Source organism: Xiphophorus couchianus, chromosome 4 (genome assembly GCF_001444195.1).
Source record: "Xiphophorus couchianus chromosome 4, X_couchianus-1.0, whole genome shotgun sequence".
Classification (NCBI taxonomy): domain Eukaryota; kingdom Metazoa; phylum Chordata; class Actinopteri; order Cyprinodontiformes; family Poeciliidae; genus Xiphophorus; species Xiphophorus couchianus.
Window position 1 is genome coordinate 16,443,402 of NC_040231.1, and position 26,237 is coordinate 16,469,638.

Genomic DNA, 26,237 nt, shown 5'->3' on the forward strand with positions numbered 1-26,237 from the left:
AGGGACCTTCAGGACCAGCTGTCAGAGATGCACGATGAGCTGGACGCCGCCAAGAGGGCCGCCGCTGACGGAGAGAAAGACGTCCTCATGGCGGTGAGCCGCCATGTTGTTATCAGGCAGAGCTGCCAGGACAGACTTACTCTGTAGCTCTGTACAGACGTTTATTGCATCGTTTATTGTGATTAATTTCTTGTCATGAGAAGAATTTTGTTTCATCTTTGAGAAATTCAAATTAATGATGTTTAAAAAGCCCAAAACTGTTTGTATTGTCTGGGTTACGCCACTATTTTTCAATTAGAATATCAATAAATACCAAAAATTTAAAAATATGATTATAAATGTAGCTACTGTGCAGCTTTATGTGATTGATTTTAATTTTATACTCTTCATCCTGGTCTAATTATTTCCAGACTGCCACAGAGTTTATTTCACACTGTGGCAGTTTTGCAAGTGTTTCTGATTAATTATTTAGATAAGTATTGTTAATTTTCTTTAAGCTAATGTATGGCTTAGTTTAATTACATAATATTCTCTGAATAATTTATCTTACAGCCTCTGTGATCAAGCTAAAATAATCATGAGTGACCTGCTGGTGGTAGATTTTCTCACAGTAAATTATACAAAATGACATTAAATGATCAGTAGTAACAGCAGGTTGGAAACAAAACGGTATGAATTGAGGCTTCATTGGTACAAACGTCCCTTATCTGTAAAAGTTTGGTACAAAAACACCTAAACAATATATGGAAAGGACAAATTGACCAAGATTATTTGTGAGAAACTATTTTTAATGAAGATTTAAAAAATATTTAGAGGTTGAAAGGTTTTATTTTATTTTTTAATGGCACAGTTGTAATAGTTTCTGTGTCTTCAACGTAAAAACACAAAATCTTACAACGTGTTTTTGGTCCAGTTTCTAGTGCAAATATATTAGTGACAAAACTAACTTATAAATAACTTTTCAGCAAGAAATATTAACTTATTTTAATGAAAATGTACTTTTCTATTGGTAGATTATTTCATTGTAGCATGGGAAAAATGTCTTGTTATAAGTGAAATAATCTGCCAGTGGAACTAGTAATTTTCCGTCAATATTAAGGGATTATTGATTTAAAACAAGCTCCTATCTTGCTGAAAAGTTACTTGTTAGTACACTTGAAATAAGACTAAACTAAGGTATTTGCTTCTTTGGTAAGATTTTGTGATTTTGTAGTGTTAGACATGATGCACACGGCTCTAGATTATAAACATCTGTTATCTAATTGATAATTGGATTGATGACTCGCATGTTGTTGATTACAAAAGCTGCAGATTCTGCTGCGCTTTCACAGACCTTAGGAATGAAAACAAACGGTTTTAATGAGAAGAACCTCAGGATGTTGGTTGAACTCTGCAGCTGAACTCTTGCTTGAGATAACGTTAGCAGCTTGGCTTTCTTTGCTTCAGGACATGATGCAGCTGAAGGTGGAGATGCAGGAAGTGGTCATGGCCAAAGAGGAGCAGGAAGAACTGTTGAGGAGGCGAGAAAGGGAACTGGCAGCCCTCAAAGGAGCTTTGAAGGACGAAGTGGCCGCTCATGATCAGGAGGTGGACAAGATGAAGGAGCAGTACGAGAAGGAAATAAGCAGGCTGCAGATGTCTTTGGAGGAGGCCAAGCAGGTAATCATCCTCCCTTCCCTCTCCTCCTCCAGGAGCGCAGCCTGTCTCAGAGCGGTGTGGAGATAAGCGCAACATGAGGGGAGCTGATAGCTCCGCCATATGTTTGTCGTCAGGCCTCGGCGTTATGCTTTAAAGCAGCACAGTTTGATCTGGTCACCATTTTTGCAGACAGCAGGGGTTTGTAGATTAGCAGGGTTTGTAAAAGTCAGTGGCTGGCTCGTCTTTTACAGAAAAAAGGAGCCAGTGATACGTTTTTTACTTCATCACTTTGCTGTCTATTTTATTGGGATGTTGGAGAAAGACCCACACAATAACAGTCCAACAATAATCACCAAACAGCTTTAATGAAGTTAAATTACACACAGATGGACTCTATTTACTGACAAAGTGACTTCTGACCGGATTCACTGTCTCTGCTGTAGTAAAGACATCCCCACATTATGATGCTGCCACCACCATGCTTTGCTGGTCTCCTTAAACCAAACCACCATCTTCTACATGTTTGCTGTCCCCCTATGTGGACTAGATATCTTGATTTATAATTTACAGAAATTATAATTTTTGAGCGCTTTAGTCCTTTGTTTAAACCGGAGGTGTCCAAACCTTTTGTTTGGACACCTCAGTTTCTAAAAATTTAATTTTTAGAAACTAATATTACCAAAAATATTGCAATTTGTCTTTACTGGTCAACAATAAACTAAACATGAATTATTATAATTAAACAAATTAAGTAAATTTAAAAGTCATAGCTTTGTCCTAATCTATTTAAGTTATTCTTGAATTGTGGTCAGGGGGCCGCACAAAATCAGTTCAGGGACCCTAAACAGCCCCTGAACCGCAATTTGAACAACCTTGATTTAAGCAGATTTACATGTGAAGGCTAATCCACATCTATTGATCTTTGGCAGTTTGATGATATGAATCAGGAAATATACCATTAAATCACTTGATATTTCAAATTACAAAGACTAAACAAAAGTAAATCTACATTTGATTGCAGGTTTTATGAGTCAACATCGACGTTTTTATGGATTCAGAGAACGTCTTATAAGATGTAATTAATTAATTCAGTAATAAACAGTTTGTTACAAGCTCCAAAGCACTTTGTGGGATTTTCTCTTAATGGAATGATTCATTGGTGCAGAAGCCAAACCATGAAAGTATTATAAACTAATATAAATATCTGATTATTTAAATCTGGTTTCCCAGACCCCTTATTTGACATCTTTCTGTTCTTCCTGTTTTTGTCCAGCAAACTGTAATTACAACACGTGGACTCTATTTACTATTTAAGTAACTTCTGATTGGTTACACTGAGTTTTGTTCAGGGGTGACATATTAGACAGATTTTTATTTGTTGAAAAAGAAAAACTCATTCATCCTCTCTTTCCACAAACGCATTTAGTTGGTCACATAAAATCCCAATAAAATGCCTGGAGGTTTGTGGTTGTAATCTGACAAAGTTCAGGCGATGTGAATAAATCTGCAAGGCATTGTAGTTGATGTTGGTAAATAATATCTTGTTACCACAGTGGCAGCTTTACGCCTTGCTGGAAAAGTGGCAGCTGACTTCAATTAACCTTTAAATTCCAACCTTAGCAGCGTAGATGTCTTAAAGTGATGAGCCGATGGTTTTCTGCAGATGGTTTGCATGTTTTTCAAAGTAATGCAAAAGAGCTTAGATTTTTCATTTTGTAATAATTTAAATCACTTCGGCCAACGTGAATTATGCAGAGTGGACAGTACTGAAAACTATATTTATCTACAGCTAGGAATTTTGTTTCTTTCAGAGTTGCATAAGCAGAACAATCTGCAATCTAAATGTAGCTTCTCATTTTGCATGGGAAAATGATAAAATGTTTTCTTATCTGAGCCTGTTACTTTTCATATAAACATTTTTACAGGAAGAGATCTCTTGAAAATGTAAAAAAAATTTGCAAATGAATGTACTGGTTTCTGCATGGGGATACTTTTATTGACCCTTTGCCTGTGATGTCACGCTCTCCAGAACTCCGCCATGGCGGACGTAAAAACAGCCAATGCGCTCCTTTAAAGCTAGTCTAGAAACAGACATCTGTAACCTAACATCGCTTCTATTTAGTTGATTTCACTTTAAAAATGATCACAGGATGCTGCGTGGTCCTCTTCTTAAACAGACAAGGGTGAAAAACAAACTTGTCATTTCATTGTATAACTTTTAAATAGAAAAGATGCAGCAGCGATTGATGGCAGCCGTCAGTCATAATGACTGTCAGCCCTCGGTGTATCCGCGAATTTGCAGCGAAGGCTTTTTACAAGGTCAGAAGACTAACGTTCATATACTTTATTGGCGAGTATGATTAGAAAGATATCAAGTATCGCAATATGGAGAAGGTACGCATCTAGTAACCATGGAGACAATGCCGCCGTCATGTAGCCTAGCATCTATGTAGAAAAATGATTAGCATCTCGTCTTTTGTGCGTTTTTAAATCTGCCCCGGTGTAAGGGCTGTTTATGACATAGTGATAAAAATCATGTGGTGTGAATTCAATACTCCCGTCCCTCACTTCCGACGTCCATCATGGCGCCTCGAATGGTTAAGTGACGTAGCTGCGAAGGGTCAATAGTTGTGGTAGCTTTACGGGTAAAGTGGAATCAAAACTGGACGTGTAATCGTCTTTAATAGAGACGACATAGAGACTGGTTGGACAGTTTGAGCATAATTTTTTCCGTGTGGCTCATGTGCGTCCTGTTTGCCTCAAAGAGTGGAAGTCGTCGTTGTTCTGGGCTTCCTGAGGGCCGGAGAGGGTCCTCGGCGACGCTTTGCACAAAAGATCCAGGAGGAAATTTCCTTTTGTTGAACAGAGGTCCTGCTTCTCCAGGGAGTTTGTCATCGGGGATTTACCCTCGCCGCTTTGTAAAACACCTGGCCAGATAAAGTCATTGTTTGTTTCACTTTTGGAGCCTAAATTAGTCACTCACTGAAGTTTTTCCCCTCTGAATCAATGCAGGATTGTTCTAAAGCCGCATTTGTTCTCGTTGACATAACATATGACTGTTATTCTCAAGGCTGGGGGATAAATCATTTTGTCAAATTTTGGGATTTTTGAATATTTAATTTTGGGAAAATCAGGAATATTTGTCTCTAATGCATGCCTTTTTATTTGCCTAATCAGTGCCATCTTGTTTGTCAAGCATGTTTTAAAGCTTTTAATCTTAATTATTTTAACTCTGATCAGGTCAACTCACAGAAGAGATAGTTGAAATAAAAACTTTTGAAAAGTATTTTTAATTTAACTTTAAGAAAAGAGTGTAAATAAATAGACTAAAATCAGAAATTGAATTTGGTATAAAAAAATTGTGGACAGATTTTACTTTTAAGCCATATCACCCAGTCCTGTGCTTTCACTTTATTCATCTTCATTTGAGTTTTAAGGCGACTTCTGGCAACTTCCCCATAGCAGGATGCTCCCACCACCATGTGCAGCATCATATTTTCCAAGAAGTAACATTGCTAGATTGATTACTCTTATTCCTGACTTCATCTAGATCCAAAGTATTATCTTCCTTTTTTCATGGCCCTGATGCTTTAGGTACGACAGCATATTAGACATTGTAGATTAAAAAAAGGTGTAATTAAGGAGCAATTATTCAGGTTAATGGCTGATTAATCTGGGACATTTTCTAAAATAAAATTACCTGGAAATATCTGAGTCTGAAGAGTCAAAAAATTTGCTAGGTAAATTCTTTGACTTCTCAAACTCAGAAATTTCCACGTTTTTGTCTAGAAAATACCTGAGACTAATCTTAGAATTTCTACGTTTTTTGGCAGAAATGTACTCTTTTTTTTTTTTTTTCAAATATGATGGCTCTAATACTCCGTCGTATTAGACATTCTCGCCGTGTAGGAATGCTGGAAAGTGGAACACTAAATTGCTCTGTATGCATGCTAATTGCAGTGGCAACCCATCACCAATCTAATGAGCTGCAGTTCTCCCGGGCGCCGTGCCTCTTCTTCTTTCTGAGCCCCGGGAAAAAAAAAAAAAAGGTGGCAATTGTGGACCTCGGTCAATAATGAATGATGAGTTTGTTTCGCACAATAAAAGCAGCGGGGGTTGGGACGTGCTGAGTAAGTGGGTCAGTGTGCTGGAGGAAAGGGGGTGCGAGGCCAACCCCCGTGAAAGGAATTGGGGGGCCTGTTTTGTGTCTTAACTTGAAAGCTGTATTGTGTTTTTGATGGGCTGAAATCTGTGGAATTTTATCTGGGTTGAAAAATCTTGGCCGTACCGATTAGGCTTCGCTTATTTTCACAAGTATTACATGGCGATCGGCGTTAACAAAAGCCATCTGCTCGTTTGGAAGCGGGCTCACTGCTTTGTGGCGGCGTGTGAGAAACGCAGAGGGATGATGTTGGGCTGGAGGAGATGAGGTTTCTCTTTCAGGAATGTCGGGGTCAGTTTGGAGAATGTGCACCCTGTAGACCTTCATCTTTACTCAGCTCCAGCTCCGTTACACTGTACCCACTCCCACTGCGGGAGAGGCTCATATCTATTCACTTTGGCCTCCTCAGGGCGCAGTATTTGTATCCCCGTCTCTGCAGCGCTCCAGATTCCCAGTGATGGAAGCTTTAATAGGTCCCAGCCCTTTCAAACTTTAGAGATGGAGTCTTGTGCTTATCGCATCATTTCCAGCTCTTGTTATGTGTCACCAGCGGACCTAAGCCATTGTTATCAAGCCCTCATCTGTAACCTCAATCCCCAACGCTGTATTTTTTAATTTCAAAGCTCCACAGTGTCTCCTGCTCACCTGAACGCAGTTTATTTCCCGGCCTCGCTCCTAACCCAGCCCGCCTCTCCACTAATCTCTACCAGCGTGTGAACTCAAGTCTCGCTGTCTGATCATCAAACTTACACAGCCCAGAAAAGACTTCCCCCTCAGGCTTGTTGTGGAGGTAAAGACTCCAGCGTGAGTCTGTATATTTGATGATAGCGCCGTATTCCCCAGCAAAGCTCTGGGAGACGATTTACCAGACGGCTGGAAAGAAGAGGAATGAAACGTAGGACGGCCAGGCAGGGAGGAAATTGTGATCTCCACACAGACGGCAAGAAATTAACAGTTTATCCCACGTGAAATATGACTTCCTCTGAGTTTTCAAATAGTCATAGTGACAACTTTGTAGTCTGATAGCTTTGAACCATCTCAGGAACAGGAACTAAATACTCAGGGGGTTTTGCCACAAGGTGTTTTGTTCAGAAATGCTGTTTGGCAACTTTATGTGGATTAGATGAAGTTTCCACTCTATTCTAGGAATCAGGCCTAACATCAAGGGTAACGTGACTATCTAGTTAAATTAATGCTGAAATTGCTGTAACACTGTTTATTTTCTTGCATTGTATTTTGCCATATCTGGACCTGAACATGACAAAAGAAAGGCACTTCCTCAAAGGTCAAGATCCATCTATAAACAAGGTCTATGAATTATGGTGTTTTGCTTCCAATGTGACCCTGTTTTATATAGTGTGTGGGTATTAGGATGAAGGATGTAAAATAAACAGCCTTTTTAATGTTTAATATTCTCTTGACCATCTGGGGATGAAGGTTTAATGCTCTCTAAGAAGTCTAATTATTGAGAAAATAGTTTGGGATTATGGCTGGGTGATATGGCTAAAAAACATATCAGGAGATATGCATTTCGTATCAGTCACTATGGATAATTATTGATTTGTTTTTTGTTTCAAATATTCAAAATGCTGCCAAACTGGTGATGTTTCCTCTTTTGTCCATAATTTCCTCTTGAGCTGTTGGTCTCATTTTCTCCCTTCAATCTTCCTTTATCTTTTTTATTTTGAGGCAATGTGGAAAAACCTTAAACTGTTGCTGCTCAAGTTACTCAACAGGTTGTTGCTAGGTAACCAAAGAGTGAGTGAGGTGTTGCTAGGTAACCAAAGAGTCTGTTAGTTGATTTCAGCAACCTTACTTAGCTGGCAAGACTTGAGCGGCGAAAGACTTTCCTCTCTTTTCACTGAAATGATCAACTTTCTACTAGACATATTTTCTGTTAATATTGATCACATATCAATCGCATTATATATTGTTTTTGTTTTATCGCCCAGCCTAAGTTTGGATTCCACCAGCTGGAGCCATTTCAAGCTTTAAGCATGTTGAGATGAGTGGATCTTCCACTGAAGTGTTTAAATTCAGATTTCTGAGATGTACTAGAAAGTCCCAGTTCACAGTCTGTGTGTTTTGGTTTGTTTCTTCTCTATGTGGTGACCTCATAAACACCTTGCCATTCATTGGTTCGGGTAACTAAACAAATGGAAACGGTGATTAAAATGCAGTAGCTTCACATTCATCAGAGCTTTTTAAATTTATCTTCACAACTGTTGTGATGGTCCATTTTCTTTTGTTTCATTGTCTTTGCAGAAATAGTTAAATCCTCTCTTTTTGCCGCTTCGTTGTCTCTTTCTAGGTTGTTGACAGGAGTTGCTTTAACATGATTGTTAGCTGGTGCCCAGACAGAGGCCTCTGTGTTTGAGCTGTTAATCTTTGTACTTGAACTGTTGTGTGTTTTGGGTGTTTCCTCTCTGTCCTGTGAGTCGTCTTCCGTTTATCTTCTGTGGCCGTCGAACTGGAACATGTCTCCGTAAGTTAGACAGGACGGTGTTTCTTGTCTGACTGGTGTCTGAAAGTGATGCGATATTTTTGCAACAATGAATGCCCTGTAGTTTTGGTGACTGTAGTCACAGTGCCAGCTTTTGAGTTGGATGATTAATTTCGTCTTTAACAGTTTATGGTTTCTGTGTGCATCAACTAATGAAGTCACTGAGAGTTGATACTGAAAACAACTCGTCCAACCAGAAATAATAAGATATTTGTTCTTGTTGTTCACCTTTTCCGTCTTAGTTTGTTCTGAGATGAAAATTCATCAAAATATTTCCTTGAAAATAGTTCTGGTTTCAATGTTGATTACAGTCGTAGCCACAGGTGTCGCCATGTCGGGGTAAATGATCTTGCAGAGGTTCTGAACAGACGCAGGTTACCATGGTTACTGTAATGCTTCAGTAAATGTGCAGTATGACTTCGCGCAGAGATCCTTCTAAAAGCTGGCAGCTTTTTCTGTTTTTCTGAGACGAGACACGATTTACCTTCTCCCTTGACCAAAGAGATGCCAAAACGTCCAGTTCTTCTTCAGTACTTCCTTTCAGTCTGAGACATTCTAACCTTTCGCTTGGACGGTTCATCGTGTTCAGAGGTTCTGTGTCTTTAATATACGTATGTAGCTGAGGAAGTCAATTCAACTCTTTTTCACATTTTGCAAGGGTTATTGAAGCCTCTTTACCTTGAAAGCTGTGGATAAATTCAAACAGCTGATTTAAGAAACAGGCACAGGTTCCAAACAAAAGCATTTTCTTTCTTTTTGTCGAGGTTTTTTAAAACTCGCAGATTCAAAGCCACTAAAAGTTTGGAAATGGCATAATGATGCAAGACTAATAGTCTGTAATTTCTAATCAACATTTAACACTGGAACTGAAAGATATTTCAAATATCAAAAACAAATAAAATGGATAGATAGATTTAGTAGAAAGAGAAAAACAATTGTAAAGGGGAATACTTTCTATCCAAATAGAAAGTATTGAGCTTGTTTTCATCTATCATGCAATTAACTGGGTTACTTTTCATGGTGACAAACTTATATTTTATCCCTAAATAGTTAAAGTGTTTTTAATAAAATGTAAGACTGAACTGATTTTTTTTTCTTTTTTGGTTGTTTAGGGCAGAGTAGTAGAGTTTTGTCCATCCCACACCTATTGCTAAAATCTGCCAGTCAGCTGGCTGAAATAGTGCTACACGTTTCCCATATAAGTCTTTTTAAAATCTTTAAAAAATGGCAGAAAACCTTGAGTGCCAAGGTGAAGCCCAACATATTTACTTCCCCAAGTGGAGCATTATGGCTTTTGCTATAATGCTGCACTTGGTACGTATCTAAAAAACTTTATTAAAAATTACTTCGGGTTTATTTCAGTTGCAGTAGGAATGGTGACTGAAAAAGAGAGAAAAAAGGAAGATGGGATGGAGAAAAATTTTAAAGGATAAAGAAATCTGCTTTTACATCTGCAGAACGAAAAAAAAAACAAAACAGGGAACTGAGTAACCACAATGACAAAACATGTACATATCACAATAACAACAGCAACACTGAAATGTACTAATTAATGTAGGATGTATTTAGCAACAGCTAGAGCCCAATGAAGAGTGTATCGGTAAACACCTGAGTCCAAACACCAGTGAGTGTGTGTATAAAATATATCTGATCATGATAAACATGGACAGTCGTGGTTTGAAATGGAATACGTTTTTAAGTAAAGCTGTTTTAAAACTACATTTGTTATACTGGAATACTCATAGCTTAGCTAATACAGCTTGTTAGACTCCTATTACTTTATAAGGTGTAGAGTGGGAGAAACGGTAATATTTATCTTTTAAACTACTTTTAGTGGATGTTTATTCTCTAGTTTTTCTTGTGTATCAAAATCAAATTCACACTAGTAATCAATTTTAAACACGATTTAAAAAAGCAGATTATGTAAAACATTTTTATTACATATTTCTGTCTAAGTGCCATGACAGTGAGGTATTTGTAGTACTCGTAACCTAAGAATCACACGCTGACTATACCTGCTTTTTATCACCTTCACTCAAAGAGTGAGCTGGCCTCTTTTGCTAACTACCTGAAAAATGCATTTATTTATTTATTTAAAGGTGTGTTACACCCAACCTGGCAAGGTTATGAACCTCCAATATCAAGGTGTCTTGATTAAAAAAATAAATAGAAATTTCAATAAAAATCTACCAGACGTGTGAATAATTTTGAGCCTGCCCAAGATCAGAAATGGTGGAAAGGGGAAATGGTGAAAACATTGTGTGTTAATAATGTTGGAAGTTATGTTAATATGAAACATTATTATGTCAATTTTTTTTTCTAACAGTGCACAGCCCTAATTTATTGCTCTGATTCTGTTGGCCTGGTTTGGATTAGCCTGTTTGTAGATGTTATTTATACATCAGGGTCAGTTTATCTGCAAATCAATTTCTTTTGTGATTTTGAAACTTAATCCTTTGTGGTTTTTGAGAAGAAAAGAGGCCGGTCAGTGCAGAAGAAAGAGTGGCGATGTGAGCGCAGCACACGACCTGGAACATGCACTTCACCTCGACGTTTGCTCTGCGCTTCAAAGACTGCACAAAGTTAGTTAATGTGCAACTTTGAATAAACAGTTTAAGTACACACAGAGACCCAAGTCAAACTCAGAGTTTAGGGTAGAAAATGGAGAAAATAGATCAGCATTAACTCATGTTCACAGTGACTGTGTGGCATAATTATGAAGGAATCAATCTGTAATAGCTAACTAAGTCATGTTTTGTTGAATGATAATTTTCCATCTTCTAGTTACTTTGACAAAGCTCTAGTATTGTTATTTGAAAGATAAGTAAAAAAATTATATTTAAAGTGTTTCCTTGGGTGGAAAGTGGATCTTTTCATACAAGCACTTATGTTTTAGTTAGAAATAAACCTGATTATCTTACAGGCTTGCTGCACTGACTCAAATTAAAAATAACATTGCAAGGGAGAGTCTCAAAACAAAGGAGGTTAATGTTATTTCATCTCCATCCTGCTTCCTGTCACAGAGCAGCAGCACCGTCCTTGTTCATAGTTTAAACACATGCAGGCTAATGTGGGAAGTGGGACAGGCAGAAAGAAAGTATTGGGTTTGCTCTGGTGTCCTGTTTGTTGTTGTTCAGTGCTTTTGTTATGTCAATGAGCACTGTGTTAATCTCCTCATACTCTCTTACTCCCTTTGTTTATTTTTAGCTTCACCTCAATTATGGCAATCAGCATAATTCTGAAACGAGCCAAATGGGTCTGAAGAGGACAAAACGGCAGTTTGGATGCAGATATTTCCTAAAGTCAATGTGCTGTGAAGAAATGCGCTTTCTATTAAAGATTTCTACAGTTTTTATTTACATGTTTGAAGTTAGTTATAATATCTGGCAAAGATAACCTTTGTGAATACATAAGCAAATCAACTTTACTGAAGGGAGGCCTGCGTGGCTTTAGGCAACTTTCAGTTTTGTGGTGATGATCTCACTGTTCTCCGCTGATTTACATTTTCTCCATTTCTAGATAATGGTTCTGATTGCAGTTCGCTCAGTTATTATCAAGGACTTTGTTGCCCATTCCAGGCAGATTGATGTCAAAAACTTTGGTTTTCTTCTGCCCTTGAATTCCTTTAAATCGGGACATGATGCGTTTCTTTTTGAGATCCCTTCATGTTGTCAGACTGGTTCTATTTTTAAGTGATTCAAACCTTAATTGCGCGGTATGATGATATGACGGAAAAATGTATCGGTACATAATGGTTTCACATCAGTTGATACTTATAATTATTTTGTTTTTTGTTTTAAACATTTGAAATACTGCCAAATTGGTAACGTGATCTTTCCTCTTTTAACCACAATTTCTTCTTGAGCTGTTCAACTCCATGGAGTTGTTTTTTATTTATAAGCAGTTTTGAGGCACAGTGGTGAAACCTTAAACTGCTGCTGTGCCACTTCCTCAACAGATTGTTGCTAGGTAACCAAAGAGTGAGTGAGTTGCTAGGTAACAAAAGAGTGAATAAATTAGTTGATTCCACCAATCTTGCTTAGCTGGTCGGGAGAAGTTGAGCAGCTAAAGCCTTTCCTCTGCCTACATCTCCCAGAATGCTGAGCAGTTCCAGATCAAAGTTTGGTTAAATGATTGAAAATTCAATCAGACATATTATCTATTGATATGTCTATCGCAATATATATGTTGTTATTGATTTACTGTCCGGTCCTACTTGCTCAATGAGCCAGGTTTGCTTTGCCTTAAAAAAGATTTAAAACTGCATTTTGTATTTTTCTCAGTTTACCTTTGTCTGATATTAATATTAGTTTGATGGGGCGTGCCGTGGTGGCGTAGTGGTTAGCGGGACCCATATTTGGAGGCCTTGAGTCCTCGACGCGGCCGTCGCCGACGCGGACTCCCGGACCCGACGATATTTGCCACATGTCTTCCCCCCTCTCCTTCCCCGTTTCCTGTCAGCCTACTATCATATAAGGGACACTAGAGCCCACAAAAAGAAAAGAAAAAAAAAGTTTAAAAAAAATTTATTAGTTTGATTATCTAAAATATGTAAGTTTGACAAAGAAACAAAAAAAAAAGTCTGAAAGGAGCAAATGCTTTTTGTAATGGTAACCTTGAAGGAAGTTGTTGAAACACAGAAATGACAGAAACTGTATTTATGTCATATGAAGGCCTCATTTTGTTTTGCCTACTAATATAAATTCTTATTTGATGGGTTTCATGTCTTTGAAACTGATACATGTTTCAAAGACATGAAACTGATACATGTTGAGCTGGGGATGTTGTCATCTCTTTAAATCAAAGAAGCAGCGATGAGGGCGGCTCTGAAGCCACGGTAGGAACTGGTCTGACTGGCCTGGACGCACTGAAGCAGGGAGTTGTCCGCCGACTTTTCTTCCTCTAGAATGTTTCTCTGCTCTTGCAGAACAAAAACAAGATGAACTGGCCTTCGCTTTTTTTTTTTTTTAACACCTGTCACAGATAAGGTAATAAAGGAAAGCTGTCATGATAAGATGGTCTTTTAACAGCTGTAACTTTATCAGATTAGTTCAGATTTTGGATATAAAGTCTCATAAAGTGCAAGTTGCACAAAGACCTTTTAGATAAAACACATTAAATATAATTTAGCCGGAAGATTTTTGTGTGGTTCACTATTTTCTAGCAATGTTGTTAGTCTTTTGTTCTAGCAAGTTTAAAATAAACTTGTCACCTGGTTAAGAACAGCTGACAGCAGAGGGCGTGTGTGTGTGTGTGTTTGGTCATGCATTTGTGTGAACACACACACGTTCAGTGACAATCTGCATGAGCAGCACAACAAAGAGGAGCCTCCCTGTACACAAAGATGGCCTCGAGCCCTAAAATATTTTACGCTATAGAAGCTAATGTTGAAGGTGTAAAATGGTAGCAATAGATTTTTACTGTTTTTATCTGTAATTTTAGTTATGCGGGTGTGTACTAACCACGCTGAAATGACAGGGAGCTGCCAAACCAGTTATCTGACATTCCTCGCCACAGAAAACAAACATTTGAAAGCTTGTTCCTCGGTGACGTCGATAAGGGAGTCATCTCTTCGTTTCATTTCTATGATCCTTCTTTTTTTTATTTTTAGTTACTGCTTTTTCCATAAATACGTACATTTGCCTTTAATCCATTAGTGGCCGTATTTGTATATATTTGAGGCTGTGTGTTACTGGTGACTCCACAATGGACACGATCTACAATAACTTAAGTATTCAAATTAAAATTATTACCGGTAGTCATGTAGTATGTAGATAAAAATATCTAAACATCTGATTGCTATTAGCAAGTAATAATAAAGTTTGTTGTCTTCCACCCATATTTTTAAGTGTAATCCATAATCTACAATGGCTGTCCTGAAGCCTAGACCTCAACCACAAAACCTTGTGTGCTGTTCAGGTCAAGTGTTTATATTGGTATGTAAAAGTTTAATATTGTGTTAGAAAATCTGCAATAAATTCCAACTTTTTGGGTAATTCTTGTTTTTAAATGTTTATTTTACCCTAGGTCTGGACAATAAAGCTGAAAAACTAATCACGATATAAGCATTTGATATCACTCAATATCAATAATTGTTTCTATGGATAATTATTGATTAGTTTATTGTTTTAAATATCTTAAATACTGTGACCTTTCCTGTTTTAGCCACAGTTTTCACTCCACTCTGTTGTTTATTTTGAAGCAGCTCTGACGCTCTGCGACGAAAAATTAAACTGCTGCTGGCAGTTACTCAACAAGTTGTTGCTAGGTAACCAAAGAGCGAGCGAGTGAGTTGCTAGGTAACCAAAAAGTGAGTAGTTGATTCCACCAACCTTGCTTAGCTCACTGTGAGAGATTTTAACAAGAGGTTGAATATTCTATAACATGTATTATATATTGATGTTGATCATGTGTCTGTCCCAGTATATGTTTTTATTGATTTATTGTCCAGACCTATTTACCCTGAAGGAGAAAAAACAGATTAGATGAATCATTAAAAGCATAAAATGAATGACACAGCTGCCTAAACATCCAAATACGACTATTACCCAAGATGTTTCCATCTTAAAATGTGCATTGCTTACTTTCCTGTCACAAGTTTTGTTTAGCACCTTTTAATCACAAGTACTTAGAGTTTATTAGCGGTCACATTGTCACCCTCTTCTGACTTTTAGTGGCCGTCAGTCATCAGGCAGCAATAAATTCTCACTTTGCAGCCTTCAGTCATGGCTTATTGTGACGTGTGAGAGACTTACAGGAAGGGTCTGTCCTTCAGCGTCCCTCCAGCTGCGGAGAGAAAGTGAGCTCGACAGATACCTTTTGTTAAGAGGCATTTGAGTTGCTTCTTCATGCATCATAGCTCTGCTTTCCGTCTGAGAGTCACACACTCATGATTCCTTTGAACTGAAGCGTCTTTCCTCTTCGCCTTCTGCAGAACAGCGCAGCAGTGGTCCGAGAGAAGGCTGAAGTGGAGGCAGCCAAAGGACAGGCGGAGGGCCAAGCCGGGCGACTCAACCAGGAGCTCGAGCGACTGCGCAGGCGGACGAATGAGCTGGAAAATGAGGTGGCTAAACTCAACAGGATTATCGACGAGGCCAAACTGCTGGAGAGCAGACTGGGAGACAAAGCTGGCCGCCTAGAGGTGCAACAACTCGATACAAGTCAAATCTAGTCTCTGATCTACCTATTCAGTAACTGATATAAATGTTTTAATGGTGTAATGTGCAAAAACAGAGAGAGAAAAGGCAGTTGGAAGAGTCTCTGGCTGAGATCAGGGAGCAGGAGGAGGAGATGTCTCGCGCTAACCAAATGTTGAACATCCGACTGGAAGATGTGCAGGTAAGACGCCATTCACACCAGTCCTGTTTGGTCCACTTCAATCCAACTCTGGTTCGTTTGGAGAGTTCTCGTCTGAACTCTGGTCCGCCTAAAAACCGACGTCTCGAGTCAATTAAAGGGATCTCTGGCGCAGTTTGAAGGCACATGTGGATGCAAGCGAATCAGAGGCCGCTACAAAAACAGGGCATTCTGGGTAAATACAAGCAAGCACAAGAGTCTAGCGCTGGAGGGAAAAATGGATTGTAGTCTTTTACCAAAGACAAAAGAGAAATTCTACAAACACTAAAATCTGAGGCCTCTCCATTTTTGTCTGTCTTTTGTGAAGAAGGAAGTTGCACTCATGTCTTCTTCTGAGGTTTTTGTCGTTTCCTCATGTGGTTCTTGGTGCAGCGCCACCACAGGCGAGGAGGGGAACAGGTGTTTTAAAGGGTTTGGATCATTTGACACAATGCAGTGTGAAAGAGAACCAAACCAGATGAAAATGTTACAAATGTTGCTATTTTGATGCCGAGTTATCAGGTGTGAAAACACCCTAAGAGTGGTGACACTGCTTGAAGGTAGATAAATGTTCAGTTCAAAACTTTTTGTTTTTTTTACTTCTTTTACTTGTAGAAGAACCTGGCCAAACTAGACTTTGAGAACAAGGAGCTGGAGGACAGGCTACAGGAGGAAAAGTCTCAGAAGGAGCAATTTAAAAACATGAAGAACAACATTGAAGATGAGAGACGTCTGCTGGACCGGACGGTGGAAAAACTGCAGAGGGAGGTGAGGGCACTTCAGGCTTTAATGAGAGCAGTCATGTAAGCATAAGAAGGAGCTTTTCTCACATGGTCAACCTCAGCTTGACTCCAGGTTGGCCGTCATTAAACGTTTAGTCAAATGAAATTAAGATCCACATTAGTTAATTGGATTTTTGTTCAAAAGATGGAGAAACAGTAAGTATATGAGGTACTTTAGGTCTTAATGGGAGGAGAAGCTGAAATATTGCAAATATGTTAACTAATCCAACAAAACACAGGTTTATTTTTACTTTTAACCAAAAATGTTATACCCTTTGATACTTCTTTATTATTCAAATTAGCATGTTTTTGAAGTAAGCATCCCACTTACAAGAATTTTATTTGATAGATTCACACAAAATAGTGAAATGGAAGGGGGAAAAAAATTATGTTTTAAAATTTTTGGTGAATAAAAATGTATAAAATTGTATTCAATACATCGTTGAACCACCTTGCTGGGGTTTGTCTCCGTCTACTTTGAGCATCTATTTGGTTTGGTTTAGAACTCAAAATATTAATCGGAATAATCAATTGTTGAAATAATCGTCAGCTAATTAAGTAATTGATTAATTGTTAATTGCAGACTCAATAATAAAACCACTTGCTGACAGAACACTATCAGAGCAAATATTAAACTGAAACGTTGCATATAAATTTTGCATTGAAGATAAAAACACAATTGTCTGTAAATATGTTTTACCCAAAACTTTTCAAGTAGCATAGTTTTAGCTTCACTTGGTCCAAATTCACTAAAGAAATTTATTTTAGGCAGTAAAATGTTTATTTTCTTATTTAAAAATGGAATTGAATTGTTGGTTAATTTGCATCTTTTAATGTATTTTTAATATTGTATAAAAAGGTTTAAGTGGTTGGTTGAAAAATCTGCAAAATGTGCCAGATTAATCAATTAATAAAATAATTGTTAGTTGCAGTTTGGTTGTAATGTCACAAAATAAAAAACAAATTAAAGGCCATGAACAGTTTGTAATTTCTCCACACATCTCACTTTCTGCTGCCGTTTCTTCCTGCCTCGCCTGGCCTGCAGATGAGCGATATCGTTGAGGCGTCTCAGTCGTCCACTCGCGAGCTGCAGGAGCAGATCGATATTTATAAGGAGAAGAACCGGCGGGAGCTGGCAGAGCTGCAGCGGCTCCTAAAGGAGAAAGGACAGGAGCTGGAGAAGTTGGTGCTGACCACCAGAACTCTGCAAGAGAAGGTAAAGCTTAAGGACTGTGCAATCTGTGCTTGTACGATAAGATGATGGTCAGATGTAGGTCATCATTAGTCAGACTGGCTCATGCAGAGCAGCTTCGTAATCACTCCTTCTTCAAAATCACGGCCTCTGTTAAGACAGTGATGTCACCTTTTAGGTATTTCTGCCTCCCCCTTCCCTCTGCAACCTCAAACATGGTCTTAAAGTGAGCGGCTGGAGCACAGGCTGTTCTTTATGAATGCTTGACTCAATTGTTCAGCTAAAAGAAAGACATTGTTTTCTCTTTTATATCCCACTGATTCTTGGATAAAGGTGAAAAACATAAAACTTAACTCATGACCTACGCATTATTAACAGTCAGAATCTCTTTTCTAGTCAGCATTATAGAATGTGGAGAATGTTTTTTTTTGTTGGAAACTGGATTAGATGAATGTGATTATTTATGAAGCACAGTTTTATTTATACACCAAACATTTACCGAAGGTGAGCGGTTGACATAGTTTTTATGGTTTTATACCACACTGCAAAGTGAAGCCAGAACTGTGTGTAAAATTAATGTTTCAAATGCAAAATGAGTAATACCTTCTGTGTTATATAACCACTTAAAAAAATACTGCTTTATTTTAACTCTTACTTAAAGGTTTTATATTTCCTGCTGCAGTTTTTCCTTTTTGTAAGCATGCATTTGATGGGGCTTTTAAAGAACTTCATGAGATGGGGGGGAAAGCATCATTTACATGTTCTATGACTAACTTTGTAAACAAAACAATAAAAGCTCAGCTGGATGCCATTTAAGGACGGAGGTTTTGCAGGTCCTGCAGTCATTTCAGGCTTTAAAGGCTTCATTGAACACAAAATGTTCTGGCTTTGCAGATTTCCTCGCTGTTTTCTTCCAGTTGCACATTCTACTGTAAAAACAGACCACCACTCCCTTTCTGACTGCTCTAGATTTTTCTCAGATGAGGTTTCATCTGCATAGAGTGCAAAGAGCAAATGGGTCAGTGTGCATTTTCTTCCTGCCTGCATCCCTGCTGATGAATCTTTGTTCAGCTGGGGTTCAGGAAGAGGAGGATGTCTTTTTACTGCTGAAGGAAAATGATAAGTAGGTCTTATGGATTTAATGGCCACACAGGGGAGCCTTGAAATTATTCCACTAAAGTTTAAATGATTGTTTACTGCTACAGTAGCAACAATCAACACAAATCAGTAGAAAAGATGTAAGGGATGTAATAGGACAAAAGACTGTAAAATACAAAAGTTGCTTTCAGAAGTATTTTTTTTATTTACATGATTGTCGAATATTGTGATTTAACCCTTCCTGACTGAACGAATCGGCGGCGATCCAGTCAAATTTGCAGTACCGTAATTCCTCCACACTTTGCGCCATCTGAAAAATTTCAGATGGAGCAACTTTATATTGCGCTTTCCAGCCAATATCGGGTTATTACGGTAAATTCACCCTGCTGTAGCGGGGAGTGAAATGAATCTGATAAGTCACTTTTTTAGTAGATGGTAAATTGTGAAAATTACTTATATCGAAAGTTCCAGTTGTTATGGATAAATGGGCAAATGTATATTTACTCACAGGACATTTAAAGAACTGCGTACAGTTAAAATAAGCAAAAATATCCAGGCAGAGATTTGAAACTTAGGACTCAGAGGGTGAAAGACAATATTCCTGGTGTTGGTCAGAGCTTTGGCGGCAGCCTTTTGGATGAACTGCCTCTTATTTTTGTTTTGTTTTGTTGCAGAAATCCAGTAAATGTATTTAAGATTACAGGAGGAGGATTTATTAATAAACTTTGTGGCTTTTTAAGGATGTGGCCATTACTACACCCACTGACCAAAAACAACTTCAGAGACAGAAACAGGAGTTATTCTTTCACTCAGCGATATTATGAGTATTTTCCGCAGAAGGGACGGTCAGTTGGTGACACAACAATATAAAGTTGCGAGTCATCACTGTATCATAATGTATGTATCTTTTAATAATCTGAGGGAGTGTTGAAGCAACCCTGAGGAACTCCACCTGTGATCTTTGCACAGATAATCTCACTGAATCTTTATCTAACCAGTTTAATAGGTTTAACATTTTTAAATTGTATTTCCTCTTTTCAATGAGCAGGTACATTTGAATTAGTTAATAAATGCTGTCTGAGTGTTCCTCGTAAATCACTAGCTGCTGCTAATTAACGTTGAGATGAAGTCGCTGTTTTGTAGCTGTGGTCCGATCAGATACCTGGAACAGTCTTTATTTCTGTTTTCAGTTGTCGCTGCGGGAGGACGAGCTGCGACGTTGTAAGACGGAAAGAGACGAAGCTGTTCTCAAGGAGCAGACGCTGGAGAAAAACGTTCATGACCTGGAGATGGAGGCTGAGAAAAACAAGCAGACCAAGGATGACAAATCCAGACAGATGAAACTGATGGAGGTAACCCACAGCGATGATCTACCTCTACAGGCGTCTGCAACATTAACTACCCAAAGGGACATTTTTGCCCTCAGTCCAGCTAAACAGTATTCATTAGAACCTAAACAAAAAAGAAAATAACTTTTAAAAAAAAGGCAACTTTGACTTCTGATAAATATCTACTGCAGTAAATATGATGTAATTTTTAAAACTTGAAAACCTTTATGAAGAATGGTGGATACATTTTCTTCTACAGGACGTTGATAAAACTAAGTTTAAAAAAATCATATACTCTCCAATCTAATGACTCTGAAAAATAGATAACTTTTAGAGTCATCTTGTTGTAGTTCAATGTAATTATCCCTTGACAGAACTGGAATAACTTCTAAAACATGCATATTAGAATAGAATATACTTTATTTATTCCCAAGGGAAAATTATTTATTAATTGACAAGCTATTCCATCTGAGGTGTTAAATATAAATAATGTAAATATAATCATTACAGATAAAGTTTATAAAAACCGACTGCATATGCAAATATGTTAATCTAAAAATAATCTATATGTTATATGCAGCTCTGGAAAAAAAAAAAGAGACCACTTAAAATGATCATTTTCTCTGATTTTACTCTTTATAGGTAAATGTTTGAGTAAAATGAACATTGTTCTGTTATTCTATAAACTACTGACATGTCTCTGAAACTAAAAGCAAAGATTTTTTATTTATTTGCAGAAAATAAAAAGCTGCAGTGCTTTCAGACCTCAAATAATGCAAAGATAACAAGTTCATATTGATTTAGAAACAACAACACTAATGTTTAAACTCAGGAAGAGTTCAGAAATCAATGTTTGGTGGAGAAACCAGGAGGTTTTCAATGGGGTTCAGAGACGTGGGCTGTGTTTATACATGTATATATATTAATATGTGCATGTTTAAAACATTATTTAGTACGTTCGTCAGGTTTTTATCGTTTTGATCCGTTGTGGCTCTGGATCCACAGGTTGCAGACTCCTGCTCTACATTATTTAAGTTTTATCTGTGAACTTTACACCGTATTATTTCTTTGCGATCTCTGAGAACTGCTGCCGTGTCTGACGAAGGTTTTCAGTGATAACGTCACGTACTCACAGCGCCGATGCATCGCTTCTCATTTTCAGAACAGGATGGCTCAGCTGGAGCTGGACCTGGAGGAGGAGCGTCAAAGTGGAGACCAGCTGATGGACAGGATAGACCGAGGAAGAGAGCAGGTACACACACACACACACGCCCACACACCCTCAACACACTCATTATCAGTGCTCACCTGTCTCAGGGAGACGTTGTCCGTCTTCACTGAGACGTGTCACTGTTCCATCTCTGCCTGTAAATGATCTCCTGTTGCTTTGTCCTCCACTCCTAACATCATTATTTCAGCCACTAAGAAAACTTCACATGTCCCAAATATGTCCTCAGTGAGTCTGTGTCTCACCTGTCTGTGTCTTCATGTCCACAACCCACAGTTCATAGTTTCTACTTTAGGTTCTGCAGGTTTTTCGCTCTGTAAGTTGATCTTTTATAATGTTGGAGTCCGGCCAGCCAGCTCCGGTTTTCATGGATCCGACACATAAAGACCCTTCTTAATGCATCGCCTGAGCCAGAATATTAAAGCTGCCAAACTTCTCAGGTTTTCAGGTTGCAGAGTTCAGTTGGAAATGTCTCCAAGTAACATCAGTCTGAGAACAAGCAGGTTCTACACGCTTGTTAAGAAGCACTCCACTTCTCCTTCCTTTATGATAAAGCTGCTGACGGAGGCGTTGTGGAGTGTGATATAGATGAAGTGAACACGCCTTCAGCATGTCTCTAGAGGAATTTGTACCTGGAGATTTTTATTATGTTACTTTTATTAAAGCTGCAGTATGTACTGTACATTTTAGTTAAAAGTGTCACTGTAAAGTTTGAGAGAGATAATCTGCAAAAAGATCGATGTCCTCCACCTCCTCCTTGAGCTACTATTGCTGTCTAAAGAAATGCACTGCTTCCGGTCAAAAACAACCAATCAGAGCCAGGAGGAGGGTCTTAGCGCTGCCAATTATCCTTATGTACTCGCTGCTAAATGTGCTAACGGTGGAGAAACAACAGGAAAACCATCCATCCATCAGTGGCTATGCCAGCTGCAGCGTAGCACAGAGCAGAGGGAGGAAGCTGGAGGGGAGATGAACAACTCCACCTGTAGGGTGATTGACAGCGCTAAGACCCGCCTCCTGGCTCTGATTGGTTGTTTCTAGTTAGCACTGGAAGAAGAAAGAGCAATTAGATTTTGTTACTGTCATGACATGCTGACAGTTTCAACAAATATGTAAAGAAATGTTTTTATAAAAGTTACTGCAGCTTTAAGAAACAGTATTTTTACAAAGATATGAACGTTTTTATTTGGGGTTTCTCGCCTTGAATAACTGAAGTTCAAAGAGATTTAGCGTCATCACATACTCCTCTCGGTGTGAATCTTAACACGGATTCAAAAGTTGTGACCAAGTCATAAATAAAAAACACGGTAAAGTGGCAGAGCGGAGTCTTAAAACGTTGCTCTCCCTAAAGAGGAAAGGTCCTGGCACAGAGAAGAGAGTGGCATTGTGACAAAGTGCCACTGGTTCAGCATGAGGCTGAGGTCTGTAGTCAAGGCAACACCCGAGCTTTGTGCAGCCTGAGTGCTGCTGGTGTGTGTGTGTGTGAGTGAGTGTGAGTGTGTGCGTGCTCTGATGTCTAGAAGGGGGCTGAGCGGCGGTGGGGGGGTTGCAGCGCAGGCAGCAGGACGAACACCTGCGTCTCTCCTGGCACCAGGTGCTCCTCTCCTGTCTAAATGAGAGTAATCTCCTCTCTCCTCTCCTGCCGTCTCTCACAAAGCAGATTAGTTTCGCTGCATGTTCCAGTCTGCTGATTCAGCTCCCTCTAGCACCGCGCTGGCTGCACCAGTTATGGGGCCCATCGTTCATCAGAGCAGCCCACTGTCACCCGCTAATTGGCATAAAATATCACAGATTCTCCACAGAAACAGCCATCACTGCCGTATTGATCACTTTTCACTCCCCCCGCTGTCACTGAGCCGTCCGGCTCTCTCACCTTTCTGGGCTGATCTACTTAAAACTGATGAGTGTTACAGATATAGATTAATAGTTGAGGCCTCCTCTGGTACATTTAAACCTCATTGCATTCACATATGCTATATTTATGCTATTACACTCAGTCATTTTTATGCGTTTGAATGAGATGACATGAAAATTTAATGTCACTTTTAAACACTTTCAAAGACACTTTACAATGAAATCAATCATTCCCATTTTGTTTTGGATTTATTGTCCATTTATCTATGATTAAAGAGCATATCTTGATTTATGATTTGACAAATTAAATGTTATTTAACCTTTAAATCAATACAAAAAAAAATTCTTCCTCATAAATGAATCTTGAAAAAATACTAGGTGGATTAATTTTTACATTTTTTTTTAGTATTTGTTCTCAGCAGAGTAAAAACAACAATTTAGTTTAAAATAAAACATTTCAGAAACAAAATGGTTGGTTGACAATTTAAAACCTTTCATTTTAACTTAAAGATTTTAAATACCTCACTTGTTCTTTTTCATGTCTATTTATTGTGTAAAAATTTATTCTTCAATGAACCTGCAATTTGTGTAAAAATATTTTTGAAATACCTTGATATTAGCTTAATCAGACACAAGAATGAACCTTTACTATTCTGTTCTTAGGACTTAAAGAGCAGACTTAGTAAAACTAAAAAGGCCATAAAAATCTTTAATTTTGAGTCTTTTTTTAAAATATGTGTTGCATTAGCATCTGTGTTGTTCTGCATTTTGTGAAAGGAAGCCACTCTTAATTCCAACCTTGTTTCTCTGAGAGCTGGAATAATAATCGAAACGAGTGTTGGAATGCAGTCGAGGAGGAAAATCCAGCTCACCAATTAGGCAGAACGTTTGTGGCGTTAGCACCTCCATTGTTCAGCGCTTTGACTCGGCGGCTGCCACGGCGGTTTCTGCCGTGGGCGAGACGGAGCGTGAGGATAATTGTTGTGGGACTGCAGTGATGACAGTGTCTGGACTCGGCTTGACAGGTGGAGCAGATGAGGAATGAACTCCTGCAGGAGAGGTCTAGCAGACAGGACCTGGAGTGTGACAAGTTGGCTCTGGAGAGACAGGTACACTCTCCTGGCTAGACAACAACACAGCAACAATCACCTCATTCATTTTCTCATCACATTCATGTTGATGTGTCCATCGTCGTTACCACTGTTTGTTCAGCGTGTGTGGAGAGTCTGACGGTGGGTTTGGGGAGCTGCTCACTGGTTTTGTGTCGTTTCTAGAATAAAGATCTGAAGTCCAGAGTGGCTCATCTCGAAGGCTCTCACCAGTCCAACAAGGGCAGCTTGGTGAACGAGCTGGAGGCTCGAGTGCAAGAGCTGGAGGAGAAGCTGGAGGAAGAGGAGCGGTGAGGAAATCAGCCAAGAGTGACTTTCAGCTACGTCTTTATTGACAAGATAACTAGTTATTACCAGACGGATGTAATGAGTGCAATAAAGACGAGGTGTTTACTTCGTATTTAATACAGGATGATGGTTGTTTTATAACACACCTGTTTAGAGTTGAAACATAATCGATGGGCCTGCCACAATAAACAATAAATCAATTAATCGCATGATAAATAAAAAAAATTAAAAATTTGATATGCTCGATTTATCGTTTTTCTCTTTTACCAAAAACTGAATGATAAAAGTCTTCAGCAAAAGAAAGAAATCATCTTTCTTTTTTTGAAAGATAATTTTGTTTACAGAGACGCCATATTTTATTTTATTTGTTATTTCTGTTGTTTCTTTATTTATCTTGGATATTTAAAATGTCTTCCAGTTCCATTGTTTAAATGTCCATTAGCATTTAAAGTGTATTGATCTTTGAGAACGTGTTCTTGCATTTTTTATTTTTTTTTACATTTTTATTAGTTTTGTGTTTTCACAAACAGAAAAAATAGAAAATTGTACACTGTGCTGCCAGTCACCTTACATGAGTATGAGATACGGAACAGAAACAAAAACAACAACAACAACAAAAAACAAACAAAAAACATTAAAATAAATGAATAAAATAAAAGGAAGCTGCCTTACAATGTAACATTCACGTTAAATTATGCCTTCAGTGGTCGGCAAACATTAACAGACATGTTTACAGCCTGACATCAGCACAATCATATCTAGCCGGGTGATCAGAGAAAGAAGAAAGATGCATAGCAATAGTTCTTGCATTTTTACCCATTATTACTATTATATTACTTGGAAATGGTCTTGAAACAACAATATTATTGTTTATCACAATAAGTTCTGGTCCAAAAATAGTAATCGTGGCAGGACTAATAACCGATTAAGAATTTTACGATGCCACTTGTTTCAATTGTTGATTCTATGTTGCATGACTTTGTGTTTTTATGATATGAAGCACTTTGAAATGCCCTGTTGCTGAAATGTGCTACACAAATTGATTGATTGATTGATTGATTGGTTATAGGGAGAAGTCCAACCTGTCGCTGGCCAACCGCAGGCTGGAGAGGAGAGTGAAAGAGATGATGATGCAAATCGAAGAGGAACATCACACGATGCAAGATCAGAAGGACCAAGTATGTAGCGCACACACCCTCACGCAGTAATAATGTTATAAGTAATTATTATTTTAGTAGTAGATTCATTCAGGGGTGTTCAAAGTGTGGTCCGGGGGCCATTTGTGGCCTTTGAAGTATTTTTGTGTAGCCACTGGACACAAATTTAAGCCGAACTCCAGCAAGACTTTTCTGTGTGAGATTTCCAATAATGAATTTATATCTGATTTAATAAATTTAAGGTACATTTTAATGACAGTAAGTACAAATCTCTTAATCACATCCAATAAAATACAGTTCACTTTTTTTCAAAGAGGTTCTCATTTTTGTTGCTGGAAACTAAAACTAACAAGTTAGGAAACTGTAAAAGTTTGAGTCCAATTTTCAGAGCTTTTTAATTAAAAATAAATGGCAGGTAAAAAAATAATTTTGCTTAAATTTACATTTACACATTTGTGCTAACTCTCATCCATATTTCTATATCTTGTGAAAATGACCTCCTTATATTTGATTTCTAATTGTATTAAATTTTGACTTTGTTTTAGCTCCTCATTTAACTTGTT

The 26,237-nt window shown here is 38.2% G+C and overlaps 1 protein-coding gene across 2 annotated transcripts in view; it reads left to right on the plus strand.

Moving 5' to 3' along the window:
- Positions 1-26,237, plus strand: part of cgnl1 (cingulin-like 1) — a 44,776-nt gene that overhangs the window by 14,690 nt on the left and 3,849 nt on the right. The window contains exons 7-17 of one of the 2 annotated variants that reach the window (XM_028014353.1): positions 1-93; positions 1,447-1,659; positions 15,238-15,444; positions 15,537-15,641; positions 16,254-16,406; positions 17,466-17,636; positions 19,901-20,062; positions 21,201-21,290; positions 24,146-24,229; positions 24,395-24,519; positions 25,587-25,695. The exon at positions 1-93 is cut by the window's left edge and continues 46 nt beyond it. In XM_028014353.1, the coding sequence (XP_027870154.1) occupies positions 1-93; positions 1,447-1,659; positions 15,238-15,444; positions 15,537-15,641; positions 16,254-16,406; positions 17,466-17,636; positions 19,901-20,062; positions 21,201-21,290; positions 24,146-24,229; positions 24,395-24,519; positions 25,587-25,695 (1,512 nt within the window). The remainder of the gene's footprint in view (positions 94-1,446; positions 1,660-15,237; positions 15,445-15,536; positions 15,642-16,253; positions 16,407-17,465; positions 17,637-19,900; positions 20,063-21,200; positions 21,291-24,145; positions 24,230-24,394; positions 24,520-25,586; positions 25,696-26,237) is intronic. The other variant, XM_028014354.1, reaches the window with a different exon arrangement.